This window comes from Theropithecus gelada, chromosome 14 (assembly GCF_003255815.1).
Source record: "Theropithecus gelada isolate Dixy chromosome 14, Tgel_1.0, whole genome shotgun sequence".
Lineage (NCBI taxonomy): Eukaryota > Metazoa > Chordata > Mammalia > Primates > Cercopithecidae > Theropithecus > Theropithecus gelada.
In genome coordinates, this window is record NC_037682.1 from 94,061,569 (window position 1) to 94,088,508 (window position 26,940).

The window sequence follows — 26,940 nt, forward strand, 5'->3', positions numbered from 1 at the left end:
TTGAGATTTTAACTTGCAGCTGTTTCTGATTTGCACTCCTCTCTTAGCATGATGACTGAGGCAGTCACCATTCCTGAGAGCCAAAAGAGGGCCGTCTTCAGTCTTCTGAGTGAAGAGCTATTCATTGATGTCAGAGCCATGGCAGAGCCGGACACTTTCCATAGCTTTGAGAATCTATTCTTGACAGTCAGTTTTAGTTTTAGACTGTTTTGATTGTCAAGTACAACTCAGAATTTTTGTGTGTGTCACTTTCCATAGCTTTCAGAATTTATTCTTTACAATCAGTTTGAGTTTTAGATTGTTTGTGTTGTCAAGTAAAACTTAGGATTTTTTTTAAAAACTATTCAGGGCAATAATGAAAATTGCTGATGATTAGCTGCTTTATCCCTTCAAGTATATGGAAGAATTTTTGTATTTTATGAGTAGGGTAATGATTTATGCTTAGATTTAATTTCAAAGAACCATTTGTTGCTAATAAGATATTTTCAAACTTTTTTTTAGTAATTGGATATTAAAGGAAGTTCCTTTTGAGCATATAACATTTGTTTTATGTCCTGCATTTGATATTACTGCTTTAAAGTGAGAGCAACTGTATCTTAAATACTTAGGTGTAGTCTCTTATCTCTTTTTTTGTATTATCTCTTGTGTGTGTGTGTGTGATCTCTTTTTTTTTTTTTGAGACAGGATCTCATTCTGTCGCCCAGGTTGGAGTGCAGTGGCGCGATCTCCACTCACTGCAAGCTCTGCCTGCCGGGTTCACGCCATTCTTCTGCCTCAGCCTCCCGAGTAACTGGGACTACAGGCGCCTGCCACCACACCCGGCTAATTTTTGGTATTTTTAATAGAGACGGGCTTTCACCGTGTTAGCCAGGATGGTCTCGATCTCCTGACCTTGTGATCCACTGCCTTGGCCTCCCAAAGTGCTGGGATTACAGGTGTGAGCCACCACACGCCCGGCCTGTGTTATCTCTTTTAATCCTCTTCATAGTTACCTGTTTTATAAATTGGGGGTCTGCTTTGAAGAGGTGAAGTAACTTAAATAGGTTCACCCATCCAGGTCTGTGTCACTCCAAAGCAGGAACAGTTTCTGTGACCCTATGGCTGCCTCTCTACAACCATTAAAAGTTTTTTTTTTGTTTTTGTTTTCTGTTTTTGCCCTTCAACAAGTTTCGGCATAGGTTAAGAGAAATATAGACTATATTGTGTTTTCTGTAGTGTCTCATATGGCATACTTACTCATTTGGTGATCAGTAAATACTTGTTGAATTAAACTGGGGCGCTTGCTGTGTTCCTTAAAAGAAGTAGCATGAATAAGGAAGAATTAAGTACTGATGCAGAAGCTCACCAGGTGATTCTGATGTATCCATCCACTTACCAAATAGTTGTTGAATGAACTGGAAAAATTTCAGATTCAAGATACGATTGGTATGTACTTTTTCATATCATCAAATACATCCATCAGGCCGTGAGATGGGTGGACCCTCATTGTACAGATGTGGAAATGTTTACCAGCATTCGCCAGCACACCCCCCATCTCTGCCCCAACCCTGAAGTTTCCTTGATTATTTTATGTATGTGTGATAATGTGTGATACTACTACTACATAAACTATAAAGGGCCATATATATGTTCCCCTTTATTACCTATTTATTGCTAACAGCAGGTCACATAGTGTAGGCATGAAAGGAAGGATACATAGCCATCTTGTTTTATCTGAAAACCAGTGTTTTAATCGAACAGATTACTTGTTAGTACTTACACATTGAGTTAGAAGTTGATAAAGATTTCATTTGTGCTTGTGTTGCTCAGTTTTTGTATGATAACTGTGAAAGCAGTAGCAAATTCAAATTGACAGTCACTTGTCGTAACCTCCTTAATGGAACTGTCCTGCTTGGAATGTCCCACTTCTGGGAATGATAAGCAATAGGAATGATTTCTTTCATAGTACCTGGTTTAGATAAAGTGGCCTTCATCATAAAGACGTGTAAAGAAAATTAAGCAAATGTAGAGGCTGACAGGTATTTGTAGAGGGCATTCCAACCTTGGCAGTACAGCCTGAGAAGAGACAGGATGACCTCCAGGGTGTTTTCTGACTCCGGACCTGTGATCAAGAGTCCATAAGTATAGCTGATTGAGCACTGAAAGTAGTGGTACCAGAGAAACCCATTTTTAATGAAAAGTGAAAATTCTTGGCATTGTAGAAACGATTTTTTATACCTATATACATAGAGAAATCCCAGTAATATTTTCTCAACTATGTACAGAATTAGTTGAGGTTATATAGTTCTTGTCATGCTCTTAGGGCCAAATTATTCCTATAGGAGTAAAGTACATATTCAATTGCATTATTTAAATTGGAGAAAAAAATTAATTTTATGTAAAGAAATTTACCTTATGCCATTTTAGAACCTCTGGTATTTAAAGTAAGTCAGCGGTTGTATGAGTTGGTAATGTGGCTTATTGATTTTATTAGGATGCACATTTTTAAAGAACCGAATAAGCTTCTGCTTTCAGGAATTCAGCCTAGTATTTCAAATGACAGCTCATGTATTGCAACATTATTTATCTATTTTTGTAAAGGGCTGTTAATCACTTGGTGCCACCCTGTCTGAGTTGTGTGCTTGTAGATTGTTCACATGAAATCACTTGATATGGCATCTCATTTCTGCAAGAATTTTTTCTACATTTTTAGCCCACCAGCCTAGCGTGAAGTTAAATTATTTAATAGAAATGTTTAGAGACCAGAAGCTTACTTTTAATATTGCAAATGTTGCCTTACCCTTTTTGGAATAGGTTAGTGTTTAAAAACATGTGTCGATGTAGTTATGCAATATAATTCATTTATACTACCTTTGGCCAAAACACACACACACACTCACGCTCACACACATACACTCATTCTCTCTCTCTCCTTCTCCTTCCCTCCCCCTCGGCTATTTCTGAGCACAGAGTCTTTTGTTTAAAAGAAGGATTAGTATATCAAATTTGTTTCTATATTATATTTCTGGGTTTGAAGTTTTACTGGATACTTGGTTTTTGATAGGGCTGTCATTTAATGCCTCTTGAATTATTCTGCAGGAGTATTAGCAAGAGTTGTAAACCGGAGTTCATATGTGAAATGTGAGACTGTGACCTCTTGATCCAGAGGCCAGGACTGTTGCCAACTGAACCATACCCTTCCTTTTCCTAAGAATAGAAGTGCTCTGCCTAATGATTGGAGTTCAGCTCAGTGCTTTTGGTGTTCTCCAGTAATTGGTGAGAATCTCACCAATTGGGTTTTGAGTGGCCAAGCAGTATTTCTTTGTAGGGATAAAGGGAGGTGTAATGTGAATAATTTCTTTAAAGAGTTCATGAAGGAATTCTGGTATATCAGAAATACCACTGATATGTATGTATGACCTGCTTCTGTTCCTGCCCCATAGAAGTTAACTATCAAATGTGGAAAGACACTGTGGAAAGAAGTGTCCATTTTTAATGTTAAATATAACCAGTTTGATAAGAAACCTATAATAATTGTATCATCTAGATCTCTAATACTTGGAGACCTAAGTTCTATAAACTGTAAATATTGAACTGAGAAAAAAGAAAAAAATGGAAGGTAAAAGACATTATTAGGACAAGTAAAGAATTAGGTTATTTGTGAGGCAGTAAATGTAAAATGTTGACTGTATTTTTTAACCTATGAGTTTGAACTGTTCAAAATCAGAACTTAGTGAGCTTCACAAGTTTCCATCTGATGCACAGGATTAATAATACTTCATAAATTCGGTATTCCTATTCTCAGATCCAAGATGCCTTATATATATTTCTACTTTCCTTACTCCTTTGCTCACTCATTTTGCTCATTGGACTTGCCAGTATTTGCAGTGTTTTGATTCCTGACTGTCTTGAAGTCTTTCAGGACATGAGTGGCTATGAAACTGCCGTCTGCCAGAGAGACTAAAAGAGAAGCCCTCTTCCTTGACCCAGATAGTAAAGACAGATCATTTGATCAAAATTCAGTTAGGTCAAGTTAGTTAAGTCAGTATATCAAGGAATCAGTTTACTTAGTTATTTAAATTACGTACAAGTAATGTACTTGGACAAGTCATACAACAACGACCTACAGATTAAGGTCCATAGCCTGGCCCCACATCACCTTTCTAAGAAGCCTCATCTCTCCCTCTCTTTTAATTAATAAAAAACAGATAGAGACAGGGTCTCACTATGTTGGCTAGGTTGGACTTGAACTCTTGGCCCCGGGCAGTCTTCACACCTAGGCCTCCCAAAGTGCTAGGGTTACAGGCGTGAGCCACCATGCCCTGGCCTCTAGCCTCATCTCCATCTGCCACCTCTTCTCCTCACTCCTCTCTCCCTGCCTGTGAGACACCACCAATCAGGTGCACTAAAGAGATGCACCTCTTCTGCATGTTGTATATTCATGCATGCATTGGAGCATTGTACATGCTCTTACTACTTCGGCTACTTACCCTGAGAAGGTCTTACACACCCCTCATTTTTACTTTATCATTTAAAGCTCAGTTCTAACTCAAATGTGTCACAATTTTTTTCCTGTAGCTCGTACTAATAACATTTGAACCCCTCCCTCATCCCAACTTTCATAGCATTACTTCACTCATTTTTATTCCTATAGCGTTTCTTCAACTCTAATATGTCTATTTTTTACATTTTAACCTCTGAAATTAGGGTACTTCTTATAATTCATGGGGTCTTAGTTTTGATTAAACAAGGTACTTCCTTGTTTAATATAACAAGGAAGTATGTTATAAAACTGGCTAGGAAGGAAGGTACTTCCTTCCATTCTGGTGCAGAGTTGAGATTCTGTGCTTGCCTTGCTTCTGGAACTTGCATTCTTCGTTGGGTCCATATCTCTAATTCCTCTTCCAGCACGGCAGCTCATTATGCTCAAACGTTGTTAAGCGGATTTAAAATACTGTATCTGGCTTTTACTATATTCAGGGGAATTTCAAGGGCATGATTTGTTCTGAAATCTATTAATAATAATGATAATGACTAGCATTTAGAGAGTTCTTATTGTGTGCTAGGCACTGCTTTAATTCCTTTATTTGGTGCAACTCAGTGAGTCTTCACAGTAACTCTGTTATCTCTATTTTATTTTTGAGAAAGCTAGGGTACAGTTCAGCCAAAATCATAGAACTAAGAAGTGGCACACTTAGGATTCTAGCTCTGTTAATCTGGCACCAAAGCCCATGTAACCACTATTATATACTGAAATGTATTTGAATGTTTACTTAACCAGGTCTGCGCTTTGTGCTTTAGCTGCATTTTTTTAATGTAATCCTCATTGTAGCCTCATGAGGATTTATAGTGTAATATGCCAGAGCACTCTAGCAGTCATCTTTAGATGTAAATTCTAGTCTCTATTCTGATACTATGAAGAGATAAACATATTATAGTTAATTTCTACATGTACGTGCTGGAGTTTGAGGGCTAATAAGATGATCTTTCTAGTCTTTTATACTTTTTGAAATTATTAAATGTAATTGCTGAAACAAATCCAGACTCTGGTGGAAATGAACTAACATTGAGCACCTTTTATGCTTAAGGCAGGTGCACATTATCCCTATTTACAGATGAGGAGAGGAAGTTTAAAGATTAAATAATATGACTAACTTATTGAACAAGAAGTACAGGCAGAATCAGTTTCAGCATTGGATCTCCACCCCTGAGAATGGCTTCTACACAGGCAGAGCCTCTGTGACATTATTTTTGTTTTTGGGGTTTTTAGGAAGTCTTTCTTCTCCACCATTCTTTTATTCCACCATTAAGTTATCTTAAAACTAGGTCATTAGCTGTCCTTTGCTTACGTATTTTAATTATATTCAGCAGCTTTTACTAAACATTTTGTAACCGTGTACATATTACTTAATGTTAACCACACCATTTCTCTGCCAGCTATACCACGGGCTTTAAAAACTGGCATATTAGAGATATTAGAATGATAGTCATGTGAAAGGAGAAGAAAATGTCTACTATGTGGATTTTAGAAATTATTGGAGTGTATTGTGGAAGTTAAAGTTTTACAAAGGATTTTTGAAAGCATCTTTGAATTTTCTAGATTTGTGTTAACTTTATGACTATCCTTGGTTATTTAGAATAATTAACAGAGTACAGTCTGTATTAGACACTTAAGAATTTTGAATGGTTTTACTCTGTTTTAAAATTCTAGCCAGTTTTATAACATATGAAGTTAGTAGAGCATGCTTAAAATTGGGAAACTTTGGTGTTTCTTAGTTGACTTATAAGAGATTGCAGCTTTGACCTCTAAGCTGCAAGTAAACATCTGACTTGTCTATAAACACATGGTTTCAAGGCTTTGGGGGAGCCTAAGAAGATCATTGGTTTGAAAGCTGAAATAAGTGTACATTTATGACACTTGTGTTTCTGCAAAAAGAGAAGCTTTGGATTAAGTTTATCTGAGAAATCTTGTGTAATAGACAAGAACTGAAAAAACAAGAGCTATAACAGAGACTTACATGGTTTACTGGTGGTTCACTCAGTTCAGTAAATCCCATGTACTTAAAGTGTTCTTCAAGCTGATGATTTTTGGATGGCATTAATATGTCTGGTTTAAGGATCCCATGAGAGTTCATGATACTCAGTATTGGTGTCAACTCAAGGGTACCCATAGAGCACTAGAATCATTATAAGGTATTTATTCAATATATTTTTAAGATAGTATTTCTCTTACTGTTCTCTGGACAAGACATCGGTATCTGAAATGCCTTTCCTCACCTTCTGTCTGTTCTTGGTCATTATATCAATCTACTTTTAAGAACATATACAAATTATGCCTTTTATTGCACATGTAGAGATTTAATATAGGAGGAAATGTTTGAAAATATATAAAAGCCAAAAGAACAAATAAATCATCTCATAACCCATTGATAACATATTGGCTGTATATTTTCAGACTGTTTAACTATAATCTTTGAATATTGCCAAACAGTTCTCTAATACAGTTATAACTATTTGTTGTTCCACTAGCTGCATATGATAGAGCCTGTTAAAATACTACATTTTTACTGCTTTGTGTGGTATTCTGATATCTTTTACCTCTTCATGTGTTGCTATGTAGTTTTTGTTAGTTACAGTTTGAAATATGAGTTCCTTTTGGTTATTAAAGTGACCCTTCTGGGCAAAACGCAATACTGGAGGATTTGGAGGAAATCTTGTTCCTATAAAGCAACAAATTGAAGGTATATTAATGCTATGTAACCTGAGCGCATTTAGATAGGAGATCACCAGCCATTGGGGTCAACCTACAACTTCCTGAACAGACATATTTTAGAGCCAGGCTTTGAAGGAGCTGTAGGGTAAGAGAAGAAAGGGGCATGGTTTGTACAGGGAGATGGAATACAATGGATATGATATGTATACTGGATTAGAAATTGATAGGACACCTTCAAGACAGAGAAGAAGCTGGTGAGATAATGGGTTCAAAATGAATGTTAAGCAAGGAGATGGATGAAAGAGGAAGGCAGGTTTATTGTCAAGGGAGGGGAAAGACTAACATGAATTGTGTTGAAGATGTGGCTTGTGCGGCAGGGAGTACACTTTAAGTAAGGTGTATGTGAATGATTGGCCAAACTTGTTATTGCTGAGTATAGAAAGTAAAAACAGAAATGATATGTAAATAACTTAATATTGCTTTTGTGATCTTGGAAAAGTAGGAAGAATTTGGGAAAGGAACGATGAATACCTTTGTTTTCAGTTACATAAAAGATTAAATTCTTGTTCTGTTGCAACTTTGGACTCCAGTTAGAGACTGGATCTCCCTTATTTTGTACCTCACATCACCTGGCACGATGACTTTGCCCATAGTTGTTGCTCAGGAACATTCATTAACTAATTGCATATATGAAGAAATACAGATGACTGGAGCATATCTTTTCACTCCTCTGCTGATATTTGCTAAAAAAGAGATTTTGAGTAGTGTGCTATTCCTTTTTTTTTTTTTTTTTGAGACAGAGTCTTGCTTTGTGGCCCAGGCTGGAGTGCAGTGAGGCTATCTCAGCTCATCGCAACCTCCATCTCCCAGGTTCAAGCAATTCTCCTGCCTCAGCCTCCTTAGTAGCTGGGATTACAGGCATGCACCACCACGCCTGGCTAATTTTGTATTTTTACTAGAGACGAGGTTTCACCATGTTGGCCAGGCTGGTCTTGAACTCCTGACCTCAGGTGATCCTCCTGCCTCAGCCTCCCAAAGTGCTGGGATTACAGGCATGAGCCACTGCACCCAGCCTGCTTACTGCTTTACACAGAAATTAGAGATATCGTTTTAGTGTCTCTTGTCTTTTGTCTGCCAACCGAGAAGTTTGAGAATGTTTTGATCTTTGGCCAAGTAAAGTATTGCCAGTCAGTGTCTTGGGAGATTTTAAAGTGATGACATAGTGCTTAGTTATCTTACACAGCAAATTGTCGAGATATGAAATCTATTCTCAAATAGTTAGTTACCAAGTTAAGCCTGCATTATATAATGTATTTGATTGTCTAATGGTTTCACCCAAATCTTTTTCTCCCTTTAAATGACATCCTCGAGTGTAGGGGTTCTGTCTTTTACTACTCATTTTTTAGCCCCCATATGTCTACGTCTATAGAATTGTGTATGGCTTGCAGTAATTTAAAAATACGTGTATTGGCTTAATTTATGCTTTAAACCTTCAAACATTAAAAAAATAGATTGTCATATTAAGAATATTAATAGAACCTTGTCAAAAATTTTTTACACGTGCAAATCTCTTTTCAATGAAAACACATACATCCAAATAGTATTTTTTTTTTTTGGAGACAGAGTCTTACTCTTTCACTCATACTGGAGTGCATTGGCATGATCTTGGCTCACTGCAGTCTCCGCCTCCTAGGTTCAAGTGATTCTCCTGCCTCGCCTTCCTGGGTAGCTAGGATTACAGGTGTGCACCACCATGCCAAACTAATTTTTGTATTTTTAGTAGAGACAGGATTTCACCATGTTGGCCAGGCTGGTCTCGAATGCCTGATCTCATGATTCACCCGCCTTGGCCTCCCAAAGTGCTGGGAATACAGGCTTCAGCCACAGCGCCCAGCTGAACATGGCCTTTATTCTTAAGACTAGAACAGTACTTCTCAACAAGGGATGATTTTGTCCCTTTTCTTCCTGGGTACATTTGGCTATGTCTGGAGATATATTTGGTTGCTAGAATCATGTTAAGCCTTTTTTCAGCCAGAGGGGTTTCGTTGAAATGTACTTGGGTTCTCTCATTTAAGTGGTACAGAAATCACATCTCTGTAATGTAGCCCATGGTTTCCCCTTGCCTCTCTTTCAAGAATGCTTCTCCAGTCTCTCCAGCTGGCTAATTTTATAGATTATTCAGCACTCCCTTCAGAGGCTATCACCTTTATGTGTCCTCCTCTGTATGGCTAGATTGTACCAAGAACCTTTCCATAAACACCCTAAACCTTTTTCTGTCCTCTATCATTTTATATTCATTCATAGATCATTTTAGATTCCTTTCTAACCTCTATCATTTTGTATTTAAGTTTTATCTTTATGGATCTTTCCCACTAGAAGATAAGCTCCCCCAGTTCAGGAACTATGTGTTATTCATTTTGATGCCAGCAGTACTTGGCACTTAGTAGGTGTTCAGTAAGTGCTTTAGACAAACCGTAGCTCAGATAATATTGTTTGGCTTAGGTTTTGTGTGGGGTTTTTTTGGTGGTATGGAGAGGGTTGGGATTGTGGAGAGAGAAGCTGATTGACAGGAGACTTGAATTCTAGTTCTGCCTGCATTAGTGCCATCACCTCAGGCATGGTTGAGCGACCATTGTAAGCTTTAATTATGTACAGAGTGAGGGAGGATTGGGCTACAAAGAGGAGCAGTCATCCCATAAGCTGTGTATCACAGCTCACTTAACTGAGGGCAGACAACCTTATTGAGCACAGCTGTGTGTCCAGGAATAAACAGGCTTCAGTGTAACCGCCGGATATTTTCCCCATAACTTAAGACAACAGATTAGAAACAGTAGTTAATAGGAGATGCCAGACACCTGGGAGTCCAAACGAAGAGGCCCTTTCACTTATCTGTGAAGGAACTTTGGGCCTATACTGTCTTTATTGATGGCCTGGATAAGTGAACTATTATTGTATTCAGTCTGGTTCATATATAGTCTTCAGTAACCATTTCTTACCTGGCTAATGAAAAGCTAGCTGTAAGATGCTGATGAAATAGCTTTGTAGTAAGTCGTTTTTCAACCTCTCAGTCATTGACCTGAAAGTAGTCATAGATGCTGCTTCTACCAGTGACCCCAATGTTAGCAGTTGTTGGGGAGGTGACAGGTAAGGCAGTGGCCATGTGCCTTTCACTCTGGCCTCTGTAGATTAGCCTTGTTGATTTGAGAGGTAAGTCTGGGTTTTGTCTAGGGAAAGCCAGTTTACTCTGTGAGTCTGAAAATACGTGTTTTAGTCTCATTGTGGGCCCTTAATTAAATGTCCATTTCTTTTTGTATAAAATGAAACAGTTGGTCAGGTGGTCTCCAAGTTTCCTTCTAACATTGTATTCTTCTGTGTAAGTTTGCCCTTCGATTTCACCAATTCTATTTTTATTTGCTTAATCACCAAATGAAGCCATTCAAAAGGTTAAACTATTGAGTGTTTCAAAAGATTCAGATTATGCCTGGAACATAATGGAGTAATCTGAATATATTTTAGTGTTTGCTTCAATTAGTAGAAGTAAGTTGTGCTGTCTTTGGGTAATTAAAGGGAAACTTAACAGCCTTTCTTGGAAATATATGTATTCTGGATTTTTCCTCAGAAATACAGGAGAGGAGCATCGGATCTGTTAGCTGCTGTGTGGAGGCTGAGAGAGCTCAGGAAAACCTTCCTAAGAGCAGACATTTGAGCTGGCCTCAAAGACCTGACAGGAGAGGAGTGGGGATGGGAAAGGAATTGAAGGCGGAGGTACTATGTGAACAAAGGCATGGAGACATGACATAGTGATCTGTGGCTGAAGTTTCCTTTCAGGTGTGAAGTGTTTTTTATATTTTGAGAACTTTCAAATTTTCCTTTTCTCTTAGATTTTAGTCACATCTCCACGTGGACTTCATCTTTATAGACTGAGGTGTTCCAAGTCCAGTTAGGCCTACTCTTTGTTCCATCCCTTAAGCCATTTTCATAGTTCATCTTTTGTGTAGCAGTTACATGTCAGTCTTGAGCAACAGTGACCAAAATTTTCCACAGTATCACAGATATGAGTGATCCACAGATGGTTAAAGTCACTGCCCACTCTACCACTGCTCCTCCCCATCGCAGTTGTAGTGGACAAAACATTTTATGAAAGCTCTTATGTGTATAGAACTTTGTCTTCTTTTTAAAAAAGATAGTAGAGAAGTCATCTTTCTTTTATATTTCTTAGCTATGTCAGTCTTCTCACCTAAAAATCTAAGAGTGTTTTCTGATACACCATTAAAGTATTAGTTATTTTCTATGCATTTATTATACGTGAATTAGAAATTCAATGAAGTGAGTTATGTGGATAACCAAATTGAGTTCCTGCTTCAGGAACCTTTCTCAGTAATTATTAATCTTTTTAGCTATTGGAAGAATTTTGAAAAGAATTTCAATGAAACTCCTAATGTATTTGCTGTACTCAATTATCTTTCTTCCAATTTAGTAAACAGCCTTTTTACTAACTTTTTAGATTCCCAGAGCTTGAGTTTGTTCTTAGTGAGCTGCTAGGCATTTGACATCTGACATCTTAATATTAAGGAGACTAGAAGAATATTCCTCTCCATACAGAGGAACTGTTAAAAAAAAGAAAAAAAGTCCATAAGACCTAGAAACCTGTGAACACACGCTCTGTGTAATCCTCATGTAAGTAACACTAAAGATCCAACCTGCTAGCATGGGTCTCATAGATTGAGGCAGTCTCTAAGTGATCATGTTATTTAATATTTACAGTATAACCTTTTTAATAATTTCTTTTTAATGACCATGACTGTGACTATTAGTAACATTTTCTACCAATATCCATAAAAATTCCCCCTCAAAAAGGTGATAATGTATTTCATAGTATAATGGAATTTCATAGTCATTTAACTTGAGAGAGTCAAAGAAGAAAGCTATATTTTCACTGACAGGATCACATTTCACTGCAACTTAACAGAAAGCAAGTTGAATCCTAGTTTTCAGCCTGAACAAATGTTCTGATTCTGGTGACCTAGGGAATTTAAAGTATCTTTGTATGATTATACCACGCTGTGTTCTCTTGCTGTCTCTCTGTAAACACGTTAAATCCAGAGGAGACAGAAGGGAGACATTTAATCTGTATTTATAATTTTGTATTGAAAGACTACTGACTCTTCTAAGTAAGTCAGTCCTGTAAGCTTGATTTGTATGAGTGTCTAGCATTTATTTTCTTTTAAAAGAATTATACATGCGTGTGTGTGTATATATGTATGTTTGTATATGCATATATACAGAGAAAACACAGCATGTTGTAATCATACAAAGAGATATTAATGGAAGAATGATGGGTGACTATTGCAAGAATTTTTGGCCATGATTAAAAGAATCCCATCACTCTTTTACCACATATGAAAGCCACAGATCTGGTAAACTGCCTTAATATCTGTCATGTAAAATTTATTCATTAATTTATTATTATCACCAGTAACGTTTATTTAGCCAAGGGTTCCTTTACTTACTTTAAAGTAATTTGTTACTTATTGGTAATTTAACCCCAGGTGTGTTACTAACATTTGAAAACTTGAATGTTGCCATAAATATGCAATGAATATGGTTTCAGGTTTGTAGCTAAATATGATTCCCTCACAGCACACATGTGAGCCAAAAGACTGAACAGTGTTGACATCAGGTATTATTTTATTTACTTTAAAAATGGTTATATAGATAACATGCTTTGTTTTGCACAGCACAGTAGACAATCAATAGGTGAAGTATTTGTTCCTGTTTAATGGTGGCCTATTATATATCACAGCTGCTAAGTAGAGGTTCAGAAAAGTCAAATTACTTCACTGAGATTGGGTAACCTAGCTCCCAACTTAAATAAATCTAGCCTTTCCACCACTGTCCTGCCCTCTCTTCTGATTGTGGAAGCCCTGAAAGCATTAGCAAAGTTTCAAAGTTATCTAAATAACATTTCCTAAAATGACATCTAACAAATAATGAAACATCAAAGTGAAATAGATGTTTTGTATCATTTATTGAGTAGTTAAGACTGTGCTTAGTATCTATTTGTATAGAAACCATGTCATTATTTGACATATATTATGTATAGAATATGTAAAAGTTAAATTGTGTTATGTTTTGGGGTCCCTCCCAAGTTATTTTACTAACTAACAATATGAATCTTTTTAGATGATTGAAGACATTCTGTAGTGTTACCAAACTTGTTAAAAGTAAGTGGTAAAGAATACAGAAGGTTCCTTTTCTGTTTGTATTATTTTCATCAAAATGGCTGGAGGAGGAGTGGGTTGTGTCAGCAGTTTATGTTACAAGTTCCATATACACTTTATTTTGAAGACCATTTGCCCACTTAGCTAAGAAGTGTTTAGTGTGGATTTTCCTGACTCTCTTCCTGGTGATTTACCCTTTGGGAAATGTTTCCCTGGCTGTTAGACTTGTGTTGTATTAATATTTTGGGTAGCTGAAGCCCTGTTATGTTGTTAACAGTTGAAAATTTGAATGTAACCATAAATATACAATGAATGTGGTTCCAGATTTGTAACTAGATTCCCTCACTGTAGTCGTATGAGCCAGCCGACTGAACAGATCCTTATTTGGAAGCCACTGGTGTCTGATGTGGCCACAGAACACTGATTATAACGTTGTTTGACTGCCTCAACCTGTCTTCCTTACTGGTCCTTGGTTGAGAGCATTACTCCTAAGTCATGTCATGACAAATGAGGTCAGAGTTGGTACCCATCACATTTGTGTCATCTTCACACTTTTTGTTTTTATTCTTTGCCTAGACTGACAATTATAAAATGAAAAGACAATACTGCCAGTGTCTCTAACCTGTATAAGAAAGTTCACTTCTTTTTGGCATCTGACATGTAGTAGTTCCATTTAAAATAGTATTTGCTCAGGAATGTCAGTTTAAGCAAAACAGTAGAACATGAGAAAACCACTAACCATCTTTTGAAGAAGTTGAATTCCTAATTTGGCTCTTTTGGGTAAATAAGTGTCATATTGTATGTAAGGATCCGAGATTATGAAAGAACATGTAAAACAGCTAGGTCAATTATTTTCCTAAAATAACTGTTATTTGTAAAGATACCCAGGTGTGCTAATAAGTCTCCCCTGCTAATTTTGATGCAGGTTGTTTGGGAATCACATTTTGAAAAACATTCACAGTAGACTTTGTGTAACTAAAATTTCTCAGGGCTGTTTTTAAATTTATTTTTAGTTCTGCCATTTCTGTTTTCTTCCCCATTTCCCGGTAAGGTGATTATTACGAAAAGAGCTAGGTGGACCTTGTAATTGGAATTCTAGTCTTTGTTTTCAGTTCATACTCTAATGACATCTGTGATTTTCTATATCATGAAATCAGGACAAATACAGTTGTTGAACTTTTGGGAGGGATATTCTCAGTCACTACGGCATTAGGAAAAGATGTTCAATTTTACTGAACGTAACTTCAGATAAACGCCATTTGGGATCAAGATTGAGAGAACTGTGTTTGCTTCAGGAAGCCTCCACTTGAGCTTTGGCATTATTCTCATGGCTGGTCCCTCCTCATCCCTTCCTTAGGGTGTAATCATTTCTCGGGGGAGATGTATTATATATAAACATGTCAGCATGTCACTTTTTTTATTTGTCAGCATGGTTAAGTTGTGTTTAAATTGGTTTCATGCTTGCGGGCAAATGTTAATTTTATCAAACCTAAAGCTATAGGGTCAGATTATAGTGTGGTGTACAGTTTGTAGACTTACAATAAATGGTCATCTTTGCTTTTATGAATTTCTGCTCATACTTGTTCATAATTTTAACTCATTAACAGCAGTGATAGCTTAATTATTTAAATTTCAATTTAAGATTCTGATTTCCTGTAATGCAGAAACCGTATTACCATAGAGGCAAAATGTTTAAGTCTTCTCATGCATATTAAGGAAATATAGTATATGCATAATCACTGAATTTTTGAGGTTCTAGAAATAGTCCACCGTGCGCATATACAAATATAAAAAGGATATAGTTGTGGTTTAGGAACTGTGGCTCATGAAAGGATTAGATTGAACAATGTATCATTGTTCCTAGAGTCAATTAAGCGTGTAGGTTTAGCTAGTTTGGGAACAGCCTCTAGCATGTGACTCTGTAACACTTGCACAGCAAACATGAGCTTGATAAGTGAGCAGTAAATCTGGGCTGACTGCCCACTCCCACGACAGCCATCGTAGTATTTTGAGGGTCTGACAATATTAGAAGCTTAAAACATTCTTCACAGCATTTTATATTATTCCTGGTTTTCCAGTTTTAATCTTACTGTTTCCTAAAAGTCAATTTTTCTTAATAAAAAAAAGAAACTAGTTGGTCACTTGATTTCTCATTAAATATTAGGCTTTGGGGTCTTAAATATATTTAAGTTAAGTTTTCTCACTTTTCTTCAGGGAAATGGGTGACTTGGTTGCCCAGATGTCTCTTTTGGGCACATAAAGCACATTTTTGTCATGTTATCTTTGTTCACCTTTATCAGAAAAAATTCAGTGTCTGAGCAGGTCACTATCATCAAAAGTGCGTTCTCTTTTCCCCTTACAACACAATGAAGACGGTCTTTTTTTTTTTTTTAGACAGAGTCTCTTTTAGTTGCCCAGGCCGGAGTGCAGTGGCGCGATCTCAGCTCACTGCAAGCTCCACCTCCCGGGTTCATGCCATTCTCCTGCCTCAGCCTCCCAACTAGCTGGGACTACAGGCGCCCACCGCCACGCCCAGCTAATTTTTTGCATTTTTAGTAGAGACGGGGTTTCACCGTGTTAGCCAGGATGGTCTCGATCTCCTGACCTTGTGATCCACCCACCTTGGCCTCCCAAAGTGCTGGGATTACAGGTGTGAGCCACCGCGCCCGGCCAAAGATGGTCTTAAAGGTGTGTTAAGGGCTTAAACACCTGACAGCTGCATTTTTTTTTAAAGTTTCTAATTATGTTATTAGCAGTGTCCATAAAAAGCTTCTATTTATCGTTTGTAGATTATGTTAAATTCCTAACGCCTAATTTGTGCCATCTGACGTCACGAAATCTTAGCAGATTTGGAAGGAACCAGTTTGTTAGGTAGCTGTGCACAGGTACAAACGATCTAAGATTACACTGCTGGGATTTTGTGAAAAATCGATTTTACAAGTGTTTTAGTTTAGAAGAAACATATTTTCAAAAACGGATTATGAAAAGAGGACAAAAGATACAATATAGTTAGGTTTAAGTTTAAAAACAGCTTCATTCTACTGATACTAGTTCTAGATTTTAACGAAGATGGAATCATTTTACAAACTGAGAGTTGCAGAGGATGCTTAACTCCTCAGATTAGTGGTTTTGCTTTATCATGTACACAAAATATTTACCCTCCAGGCATATGTCATTCTTAAAACAATGTAGATGATCAGATCTCAAAGTAGTATCTAAGGCAGTGCTTCTCAAACGTTAAGGAACATACAGAGGATCTCATTAGGCTGTAGATTCTTCATCATTGGGTTGGGTGGAGCCTGAGGTTCTGCAGTTTTAACTAGCTCCTGGGTGTGGTCAGTGCTGCTGGCCCAAGGCCCACACTCGAGTAGCAGGGGTATGAAAGAATTGATAGTATCTATTCTTTGAGGTTTCCAAACCTTATCACAGTATCAATGTTAATCTCTTTCTTAGTATATTATTTTTAGTAATTTATTTTACTAACCTACATGAGTACTAACCTCCTACTAGTGCTTTCACAAATTAGCATTATAAAATTATAATCCTGAACTTTGAAGATAGATGTAAGAAAGTCATCAGTGTTTTCATTACTATAAAACCCATTTTTATTATGTTGTTCAGTGTTCCTTAAATAAGGGTTATAGATTCAGCATTTGAAACTAAAACATACAACCAAGAATTTGAAGTGTGTCTTAGAATTTATTAGGATGAGCTTTGACTAATACTTAATAAATATTGTTTATTCTTTGCTTTGGTTTACATTGACAGATCTGACTGTCCTATGGCTTAAGTAAAAATCGATTGTATGGAAAGGTTTTTAGCAATTAATATTTTGTGACATTTGGTTATAGGAATGAGATTTTTATTTTATTTCCAAATTATTATGTTGCTTTTCTTCCCCTAGGAGCCAGTATGTCTACACTTGCTGAGTTCCTTTTCTAGTTCATTCTCTCCCTTTTTTTTTTTTTTTTTTTTTTTGCTGGTGACGTATTTATTGACAGGTTGCAGTGCCACACAGGTTCTCAGAGCCCAGCCAGCCAGCAGGTACCCCGGGCGCAGTGCTTGGCCTGTGGCAGGAGGGTCTCCATTCACATGTCCAGGCTTCTAGTTCATTCTTTCTTTAAGCTGATAGCTCTCTGCAGGTTGAAGTAATGGTCCAGAAACATTTTTATCATTTCTATTCCTTGCCTTCAAACCTGTAGCGTCTACCTACTGCATCTCTTCATTACTTATCGGTGAAAACCAAACTCCTTTTAAAGCTCTTAAACGAGGCCTGTCATCTTCACTTAAGTGAACTCTTATCTCATTAACAAAACATATTCTTGGCCCATTCACCATGAAGTTTTTCCTATTTTAAATATTGGGGTAGCAACGGAATGAAATATTTGAAGGCTTATTGTGTACCAGAAGTCACAATCCTGGTTGCTTTTATATATGTTGCTGAATTTAATTACCTCAACCCTGGAAAGTAAGTAAATAAATCAACCCCGCTTTATTAAAGGTGGAGCAGATTGATAAAAATTGCCCACACAATCCAGATTGTCACTGGCAGAGCTGGGATTGTAATACACGTCTGCCTTACTTTTCCACAGAGGAGGCTTCTAAAAGGAGGACGCTTCTGGGTCTTTAAAAGGTTGGATAGAAATTAGGTGCTTTGTGGGCAGTTGGGGAAAACATTACCCCTGGAGGAAGAGTAGCCTCAAGAAATGTAGCAGATATTTCAAAAGAATCAAAAATCTGTATTAAGTTTGTATAGCTGACAACACCTGATTTACATAAAGGATTTTTTTTTTTTTTTTTTTTTTTGGAGACAGAGTTTTGCTCTTGTTTCCCAGGCTGGAGTGCAGTGGCGTGATCTTGGCTCACCGCCACCTCTGCCTCCTGGGTTTAAGCGATTCTTCTGCCTCAGCCTCCCGAGTAACTCGGATTACAGGCATGTGCCACCATGCCCAGCTAATTCTATGTTTTTAGTAAAGACGGGGTTCCTCCATGTTGGTGAGGCTGGTCTTGAACTCCCAATTTGAGGTGATCTGCCCACCTTGGCCTCTCAAAGAGCTGGGATTACAGGCCTGAGCCACCGCGTCCGGCCCAGCAAATTTTTTTAAAGCTTCAAACCACCAATTTAACCGCGTAGAAATAGTAAGCGTAATACCGCCATAACCAATATATCTCTTTACCAGTGCTATCAGTTAGCAAGTCATGAACATTGCATGTTATGTCTAGTATATGTAGCTTTCTGTTCTGACAGCAGAGTTTATGTGCTAGTTCTGGATTTGTCTTAATAGATGATTTGAAAAAGAAAGCATTTAAAAGGATTCTGGTTTTACTGACTGATTATTTTCTGTAAAAATTCTACTCGGCTAGGAGCAAACTATCATTTTAGAAAAACCCTTTTCTACTTTGAGACCAGTGAGATGGAGTGACAAGAACTCCTGAGCCAGAACCTAAAAGACGTGTTTTTAATCCTGGTGATACCACATAACTGGCATTGCAGTTGCCAGTAACACGAGAACTTGCTTAACTTTCACCAGCCAATGAAGTTATTTGCTTGCTTTCTTACCTCCCGTTACAGTGGAAGCAATGCTTTGTATCGTTTTGGTATCCTGTTCCTTCCCGCTGTCTGAAGGATGACTGTGCCCCATCAATAATCCCTTCGCACATCTTCAGCTACTCTGTGTTCACATTTAAATACTTGTGTCCCTTCCTCTTGAAAAAACGAAAACTCATAACCATCTAGTTAGCTTTTTATTGATTTTCTGTGCACAACTAAATTTGTCTGCTTCTCTACTTCCTACTCACTGTACTCTCACTGTCCCACTGAAATGGCTGTTGTCCAGTGTCACCAATAATTTCTGTATTGCTAATCCTAGTAGGTCTGCAATCCTTATTTGTAATTTCATTTTTGGAAAAGGTAGGTGTTGCTAAAGTCAGTAAGGCTACAAAGATGTTTAGAGAAAGTTTGTGATGGCAAAAGAAAATAGCTTTCTTTTTATTAATTTATTTGATAAATATTTATTGAGCACTTTTCGAGTCATTGACCATATAGTACTAGATAAAATGGACAAAGTTCCTATTTTTCTAGAGTTTATGTTCTCATTGGGGAAAACAGGCAAACAAAATAAGTAAAATATTATCAAGCAAAAATAAAGTCAAGCAGAGGAAGTTAGGAGTTTGGATATGGTGAATTTTAGATGATATGGCCAGCAAAGGCCTTACTGAGAACATGACATTTGAGCAAAGACAGGGAGGTAAGAGAAGGCACCATTGCAGGTATCTGGGGCTGGGGACGAGTGAACCTGGCAAGCAATTTGTTTGGTCTTAGCAAAAATAGTTCATTTGTAATACGCGATGTTTTTGTAGAGTCCTTGTGATTAAAAAGAAGGATTTTGTGTGTGTGTACAGTTGACCCTTGAACAATATTGATATAGCCTGTATGGGTCTACTTATATGTGGATTTTTTTCAATAAATATATTGGAAAATTTTTTTGTAGATTGGTGACAATTTGGAAAAATTCAGATGAACTTCATATCCTGGAAATATCAAAAAAATTAAGGAAAATCTAGGTGTCTCATGAATGCATAAAATATATATAGACAGTAGTCTATTTTATCATTTCCTACCATAAAATATATATAAATTTATTATGAAAGTTAAAATTTATCAAAACTTTTACACACTCCTGTGAAGCAGAGACGAGTCATGGCATTAGAAGAAAAAGTTGAATTCCTTGATAGGTAGCTGTGATTGTCACCATCTCAGACAAACGATTCATCTTGTAAACAAAGGATATAAACTTAATGGTATTGGTATTGACAGATACAATACAGTACTATAAATGCATTTTCTCTTCATGGTGTTCTGTTCTGTTCTGTTCTGTTCTGAGACAGGGTCTCACTGTGTTGCCCAGGCTGGAGTGGCACGATCTCAGTCCACTGTGTAACCTCCACCTTCTAGGCTCAAGCAGTCTTCCCACCTCAGCCTCCCAAGTATCTGGGACCACAGGTGTGCACCATATGCCTGGCTAATTTTTTATATTTTGTGTAGAAATGGGTTTTGCTGTGTTGTCCAGGCTGATCTTGAACTCCCGAGCTCAAGCGATTTACCTGCTTCAGCCTCCCGATGTGCTGGAATTACAGGTGTGAGCCACCATGCCTTGGCCCTTTGTGGTTTTCTTAATAACATTTTCTTTTCTTTAATTTACTTTATTGTAAGAATATAGTATATAAATACAGCATAATGGACTGTCAACAGTAGGCTGTCAGTAATTAAATTTTTGGGAATCAAAAGTTAATGTGGATTTTCGACTGCATGGGAGGATTGGTGCCCCTAACTCTTGCATTGTTCATGGGCCAACTGTACACTGTTGCAAATTGATAAAACGTTATTTCTTTTTCATAGTTTAATCTGTAGAATAAATGAAAACAAAATATTCTAAAGTTAATTGTATTCGACATTTTCTTTGGCATCTAAATGGGTGCATGTTTTTTTGTTTTTTTTTTTTTCCGAGACAGAGTCTCCCTCTGTCATCCAGGCTGGAGTGCAGTGGCATGATCTTGACTCACTGCAACCTCTGCCTCCCGTGATCAAGCAGTTCTCCTGCTTGAGCCTCCTGAGAAGCTGGGATTACAGGCATGCACCACCATGCTTGGGTAATTTTTGTATTTTTAGTGGAGACGGGGTTTCACCATGTTGGCCAGGCTGGTCTCAAACTCCTGACCTCGTGTTTCATCCACCTCGGCCTCCCAAAGTGCTGGGATTACAGGCGTGAGCCACCGTGCCTGGCTGGGTGCATGTATTTATAGTTGGAAATTTAGGTAATAGCATCTTTATTCCTTAAAGAGACATAGTTCTTTTTTTCTCCCAGGCCAGGCATAGTGGTTTACACCTGTAATTCCAGCACTTTGGGAGGTCGAGGTGGGCAGATCACTTAAGGTCAGGAGTTCAAGACCAGCCTGGCTAACGTGGTAAAACTCCATCTCTACTAAAAATACAAAAAAGTTAGCCAGTGTGGTGGCACACACCTATAATCCCAGCTACTTGGAAGGCTGAGATCACACCACTGCATTTCAGCCTGAGTGACGGAGTGAGGCTATCTCAAAAGACACACAAAGAAAGAATTATTCTCCCATCTCCAACAAATATTTATTTAAGTCCCATTCTAACTAAAGCCTGTGATTCTTTCTTAGTGTATTAGTGGTAAGATAGAATTATTGATGAGATAGCAGTCTGGATCCATTTCTGGATAGCTAATGGCACAAAGCGTCATTTCTTTGCCATTTACATAGTTATCAATAGGATGATTAAAGAAGAGAGAACTCAGATTTGAAACTTAAACAGCTACAAAAAAACAAAACAAAACAGTGATTTGGCCATCCAGAAATAAACACTGTTAAAACATTTTGATGTTAGTTCTTTCTATATACTTTCACTGCACACACACACACACTTTAAACAATTAGCCTTATCCAGTACATACTGTTTTATAACCTATTTTTAAAAACTGTATTTTTAATATTTTTTCATATTACATATTCTTCTAAAACATATTCAGCTGCATACAGTCCGTCGTATATATCCATGTTTATTTAACCAATTCCCTATCATTAAATGTTAACTGGCTTTCAAATGTTTGCTGTAATAAATGATACTGAAGAGATGTTTATATATAAAGTTTTGATTACTTCTGGCTATTAATGCAGGATACTTTTTCAGGTAGTTTTATTTGTATGATGTATCTAGTTTTTCTTTCATTGAAACAGTGAAACTTTGCTGCAAGAAAACTTAGTACTTACTGGAAGTTTATATATCAGGTAATGTGCTAGATACCTTGCAGTCTTACATTTCATAGTCTTTGGCTGTTTTAATTCCCAACTTTATAGATAAAGAAATCTATATGTATACATGTATTTCTCAGTAAGTTAACAATTATGTAGAAAATGTTCAGCAAATATCAAAGGGCTTTGTGTAAGAACATGTTATTCAGCAGCCACAGGAGAAAATGAAAACTTACAGATGAAGTTTTAAATTCTGCTTTGGCTTTGGAGTATAAGAAGACAAGTTTTGGGGTTCTGTGGTGTTTTACCTTAAAAAGGGGTTTTAGGCCTAAAAATTATGTCATTTTTATCTCTATTCTTATTTTTATCTCATTCTTATCTCTAGGGGAAAAGTGTATGATTTTCTTACGAATCTTGGATTTTAGTCATGTGGTTACTCTTTTAGTTTACAAACTGCATTGTATCTTTGCATTAGAAGTGGGTAATATTTATCTTACTAATTGAAGATGATTTCCTTTCACTTAAAATTCCAGGCATAACTTCTTCAGATGTTGTGCTTGTAAGATCTAAGAGGTGAAAGTTGAGTGATTTAAGGGTGAAAAATGTGTGTTGCAGAGGGAGGTTGGTGGGAGCAGTGAGATTCTGTGACTTAATGCTTTTACAGAGCTCTCTTGGCACCCTTTGATTATGAGACCACAAGATAAGAATTGTTTTTGGAACCTGGTATTTGTTTCCTAATGCAGTGGTTTGTTTTGTCTTAGTCACATCGATCAGACAACAACATGGCAGGACCCCAGGAAGGCCATGCTGTCCCAGATGAACGTTACGGCCCCCACCAGTCCACCAGTGCAGCAGAATATGATGAACTCGGCCTCAGGTGAGTGAGACACTGTAATTACAGCACATGAAATAATGCTTATGCATTGGTAAAAGTTGATGTGGAAAACAGTCATTACTCGTTTACAGAAACTGGGGCATGGGTGATGTTTATTGTCTCTCCAGTTTCATACGGAAGACATAGTCTATTTAAAAATAACATAAGCTATATTATTGCCTTGTATAGTCGTTAATGCATAAGGGGACCAATAACTGAAAGCCAATGGTTCTTTAAGATCTAATTCTGAAGCGAGTATCTCAGATTTTAAGTTCTGTTAATTTTGACCTGTTTGGTTTTGTTCTGCTACTTTCTTGTGTCTCAGGTATTTGAGTTGAAGTTACCCTCTTCCCTTTGTGGTTTGGATGGAAAGCCAAGCTATGGTGTTCTTATTTATTTATTTGCTATGGTGTTCTTAACCCAACCTTTAATGTGGTTATTCATTCGACCCTGAAAATACCTAGAAGGCAGTAACTTTTGTAAACCCAAAAGAGTATTTGTTATTCCCAGGGCGAGCATGGATTATTAAACATATCTTCACATTTTTACAGAAGAGTATAAATCTTTTTTTTCTACCTCTTATTTGGCAATTTACTTGAATCTGCAGTTTTTCTCATCTACATAATAGGGAGTAACAGTGCCCCTTATGATAAAAAGGAGGATATGAAAGGAAATAATAGAATTCATATGAAGCTTCTAGTAATTACAGAGTAGGTACTAAGTGAAAGTTTAGCTCCTTCATGTTCCCTGTCGGATACCGTCTGGCCTCTTTCTCCTTTGTTAGGTGGGTCGAAGGCCGGTTAGCCCATTATGTACCTTTGTACATGCTAGGAAAAGGTGCCCTTCCTCTGGGAAGATGTAACAGTATGCCTGGCATATGAGATTAGAGCATTTGGGCTGGATTTCTGACCACTCCCCTGGCCCCCACACATTACTCCACTGCTGAGTGCCCAGGTTCAGGACATAGATATTAACAATAGTATGTGGCAGCTCTAGTAGACTTGATGGCTTTCTCCACCGCCCATGCATTTTCCCTAGCCAACAAGCTGACGAACATAATATTCAGTAGCTACACAGTAGGTTTCTTAAACAGCAGTCTTTGGCAAGGGACTGTTGTGGTTGGATGGAAAGGGTGGTACAATTAGTTGACAGGAGGGTTCCTTGACTAGGCGAATTCACAGAACTTGAAACGTCCTTCTGCCCCTGAAGATGATGCCAACATGCTGGAATGTTTCTGTTGTTACATACCTCTGCTCTTGCTTTTGGTGGGTTGAACATTTGAGTTCTAAAGAGTTAAGAGCGGAAAACAAAAAAAAGGGCAACATTTGTGATTGAGCTTTTCTTGACATAGACTTTAAATTCTGAAGAAAAATTAATTCCTTAAATACTTAACTCATTATAATATGAATAGATTCTCAGAATCTGTTTTATATGTGACATTTAATTTAAACATTTTTAAGACAAAAATTATACAAATATTAATATTTTTACTTGGCAACTATTACTATGTTTTTTAATTACCAAATTTTCAAATAAAGTTGTGAAATCTGCCCTGTATATATGGTTAAACAAGATGATTCACATTATTCATTTTGTCATGCTCCATCTAAAAACTATCTAGGCAGTTAATGACAGATAACGTTAATTTAAACTTTATTTTGAAAGAGTAAGTATTTTTGCATCTAACAAGGTTGACTGTAATTCTTTTAGAACGTTGGTTTGGTTGTGTCCCATTACATTTTCTGATGGTAATGATCTAGAGAAATGAGAGTATTTTGGCTGAAATTTATACTTTAAATCAAAGGTATATATCAACTTGGTTTTAGTGGGGTTTCTTTGTTTTTGTTTTTGTTTTTGAAATGGAGTTTTGTTCTTGTAGCCCAGGCTGGAGTGCAATGGCATGATCTCAGCTCACCACAACCTCCGCCTTCCCGGTTCAAGCAATTCTCCTGCCTCAGCCTCCCGAGTAGCTGGGATTATAGGCATGTGCCACCACGTGCGGCTAATTTTGTATTTTTAGTAGAGACAGGGTTTCTCCATTTTGGTCAGGCTGGTCTTGAACTCCCAACCTCAGGTGATCCACCTGTCTTCCGCCTCCCAAAGTGCTGGGATTACAGGCATGAGCCACCGTGCCCAGCCGTTTTTAGTGGGTTTGAAAAGAATTGTGGATGTTTTATTTCAGCTGTATGTCCTAGGCAGGTACAGTGGCTCACACCTATAATTTCAGCCTTTGGGAGACCCAGGTGAGAGGATCACTTGAGCCCAGGAGTTTGAGACCCGCCTGGGAAACATGGTGAAACCTTGTCTCTACAAAAAAATATTAGTCTGTCGTGGTGGTGCATAAGTGAAGTCTCACCCAGCTCTCAGGAAACTGAGGTGAGAGGATGGCTTGAGCCTGGGAAATTGAGACTACAGTGACCTGTGATTACACCACCATACTTCAGCCTGGCTGGAGTGGAACCCTGTCCCTGTCTTAACAACAACAAAAAATTTTTTTGTCTTGTTTCTAAAATACGAAATGTTTTAATATAGTACGTAAAAATTAGTATGCATATACATATCTAAATAATAGAGCTGTATGTAGTAAAGAGGTGACTTTGATACAGTTTCAGTAGAGTGGCAAAAAGCATGACTGGAGGGTTAGGAGTGAGGGGGAGAAGGCATAAAGGAGAGGGTTGTGAGGAGAGAGTTGGAAGGAGGAACTGAAATGGGAAAAGTCACCTCTGAAGAGGCTTGAGTATGTGTACATGGTACTAGAAGATATTTAACAATAATAAAAGTATAATAATAATTCTTATTTGTATGTCAGGTATTCAGTGAAGGTCCATTTTGCACTGTCTCATTTAAGATCCCGTGTTCTTCCCTGTATGTTAACCAAGGATAGGATAACTGACAGAGCGAAGCCTCAGAGAAGGCAGAAACGAGAAGGAACCACTAACGAACGTCCTGGAGGCGCTGTTTTTAAATACTATTAATAGTAGATAATATAGGGTAACTGCTTCTCCAGAAGGTGGTGGGTGTGGAGATGATGTCTGCTTAAGGAGGTCTTGTTTCAAATAAAATATTGTTCCCTCAAGAGAAGAGAATATTCAAAGAAACACTCAAGGTCATTGCCTTTATGGGGATGGTCAGACAGTATGATGGGGAAAGGAAGAGACTAGCTGATGGGTCCAAAACCAAAGGCTTTTTAAAACATAAACAGCAACACTGATCCTAGGAGTCAGTCATAACTTTCAAAATTAGAGTGAAGTGTTATCTTAAATATATATGAATTCCCAGAATCAGACAAGTTTATATGTGGATTATTCTGAATTGGGTCGTATGGAGGCCTGCCGGTCCAGTGCCGAGGGTATTGGTAATATCTTTACAGCACATGCCTCTTTTTCCTCTAAATTACATGCACTTGTTTGTTGTCTTTTCTTCCATTTCAGTGGAAGCCCATGGTTTTGACATGCTTTGGAATGAATATCACTGTAATCTTGATATACCTCATGTTCACATGAAATAACCATAACGTCGTGTTAGCATGTTAATAAAGTTTCAATAAGCAAAAGGATGCTCTTCTCTACTTGGAAAATGATCTTTTACGGAGTTTTAAAAATCTTACAGACAGGGAACAAGGACAACTGTGAGAGCATTTAGTAAATTTTGAGGGCGTTAAATGTAACAAAGCAGAAAATGGCTTCCATTGAAGCAGGCTATCTACAGAAAAGTTTCACCCTGAAGGGAATGTCTTCTGAACCTGCTGACCTGAAGCCTTCACATAAAAGAGAAAGCTACACCATGCTTTTGAAGCACTCTCCTGGGTTAATCATGCTAAATGCAACTTGATTTACATTTTTATTACTCATTATTTAATAAGGACTTTCTCGCTTTGC

General features: G+C 37.5%; 1 protein-coding gene across 13 annotated transcripts in view; it reads left to right on the forward strand.

Moving 5' to 3' along the window:
- The window catches only part of YAP1 (Yes associated protein 1), a 125,631-nt gene that overhangs the window by 31,861 nt on the left and 66,830 nt on the right, over positions 1-26,940 (forward strand). For all 13 annotated transcript variants that reach the window (XM_025356653.1, XM_025356655.1, XM_025356658.1 and 10 more), the window contains exon 3: positions 22,950-23,065. In XM_025356653.1, the coding sequence (XP_025212438.1) occupies positions 22,950-23,065 (116 nt within the window). The remainder of the gene's footprint in view (positions 1-22,949; positions 23,066-26,940) is intronic.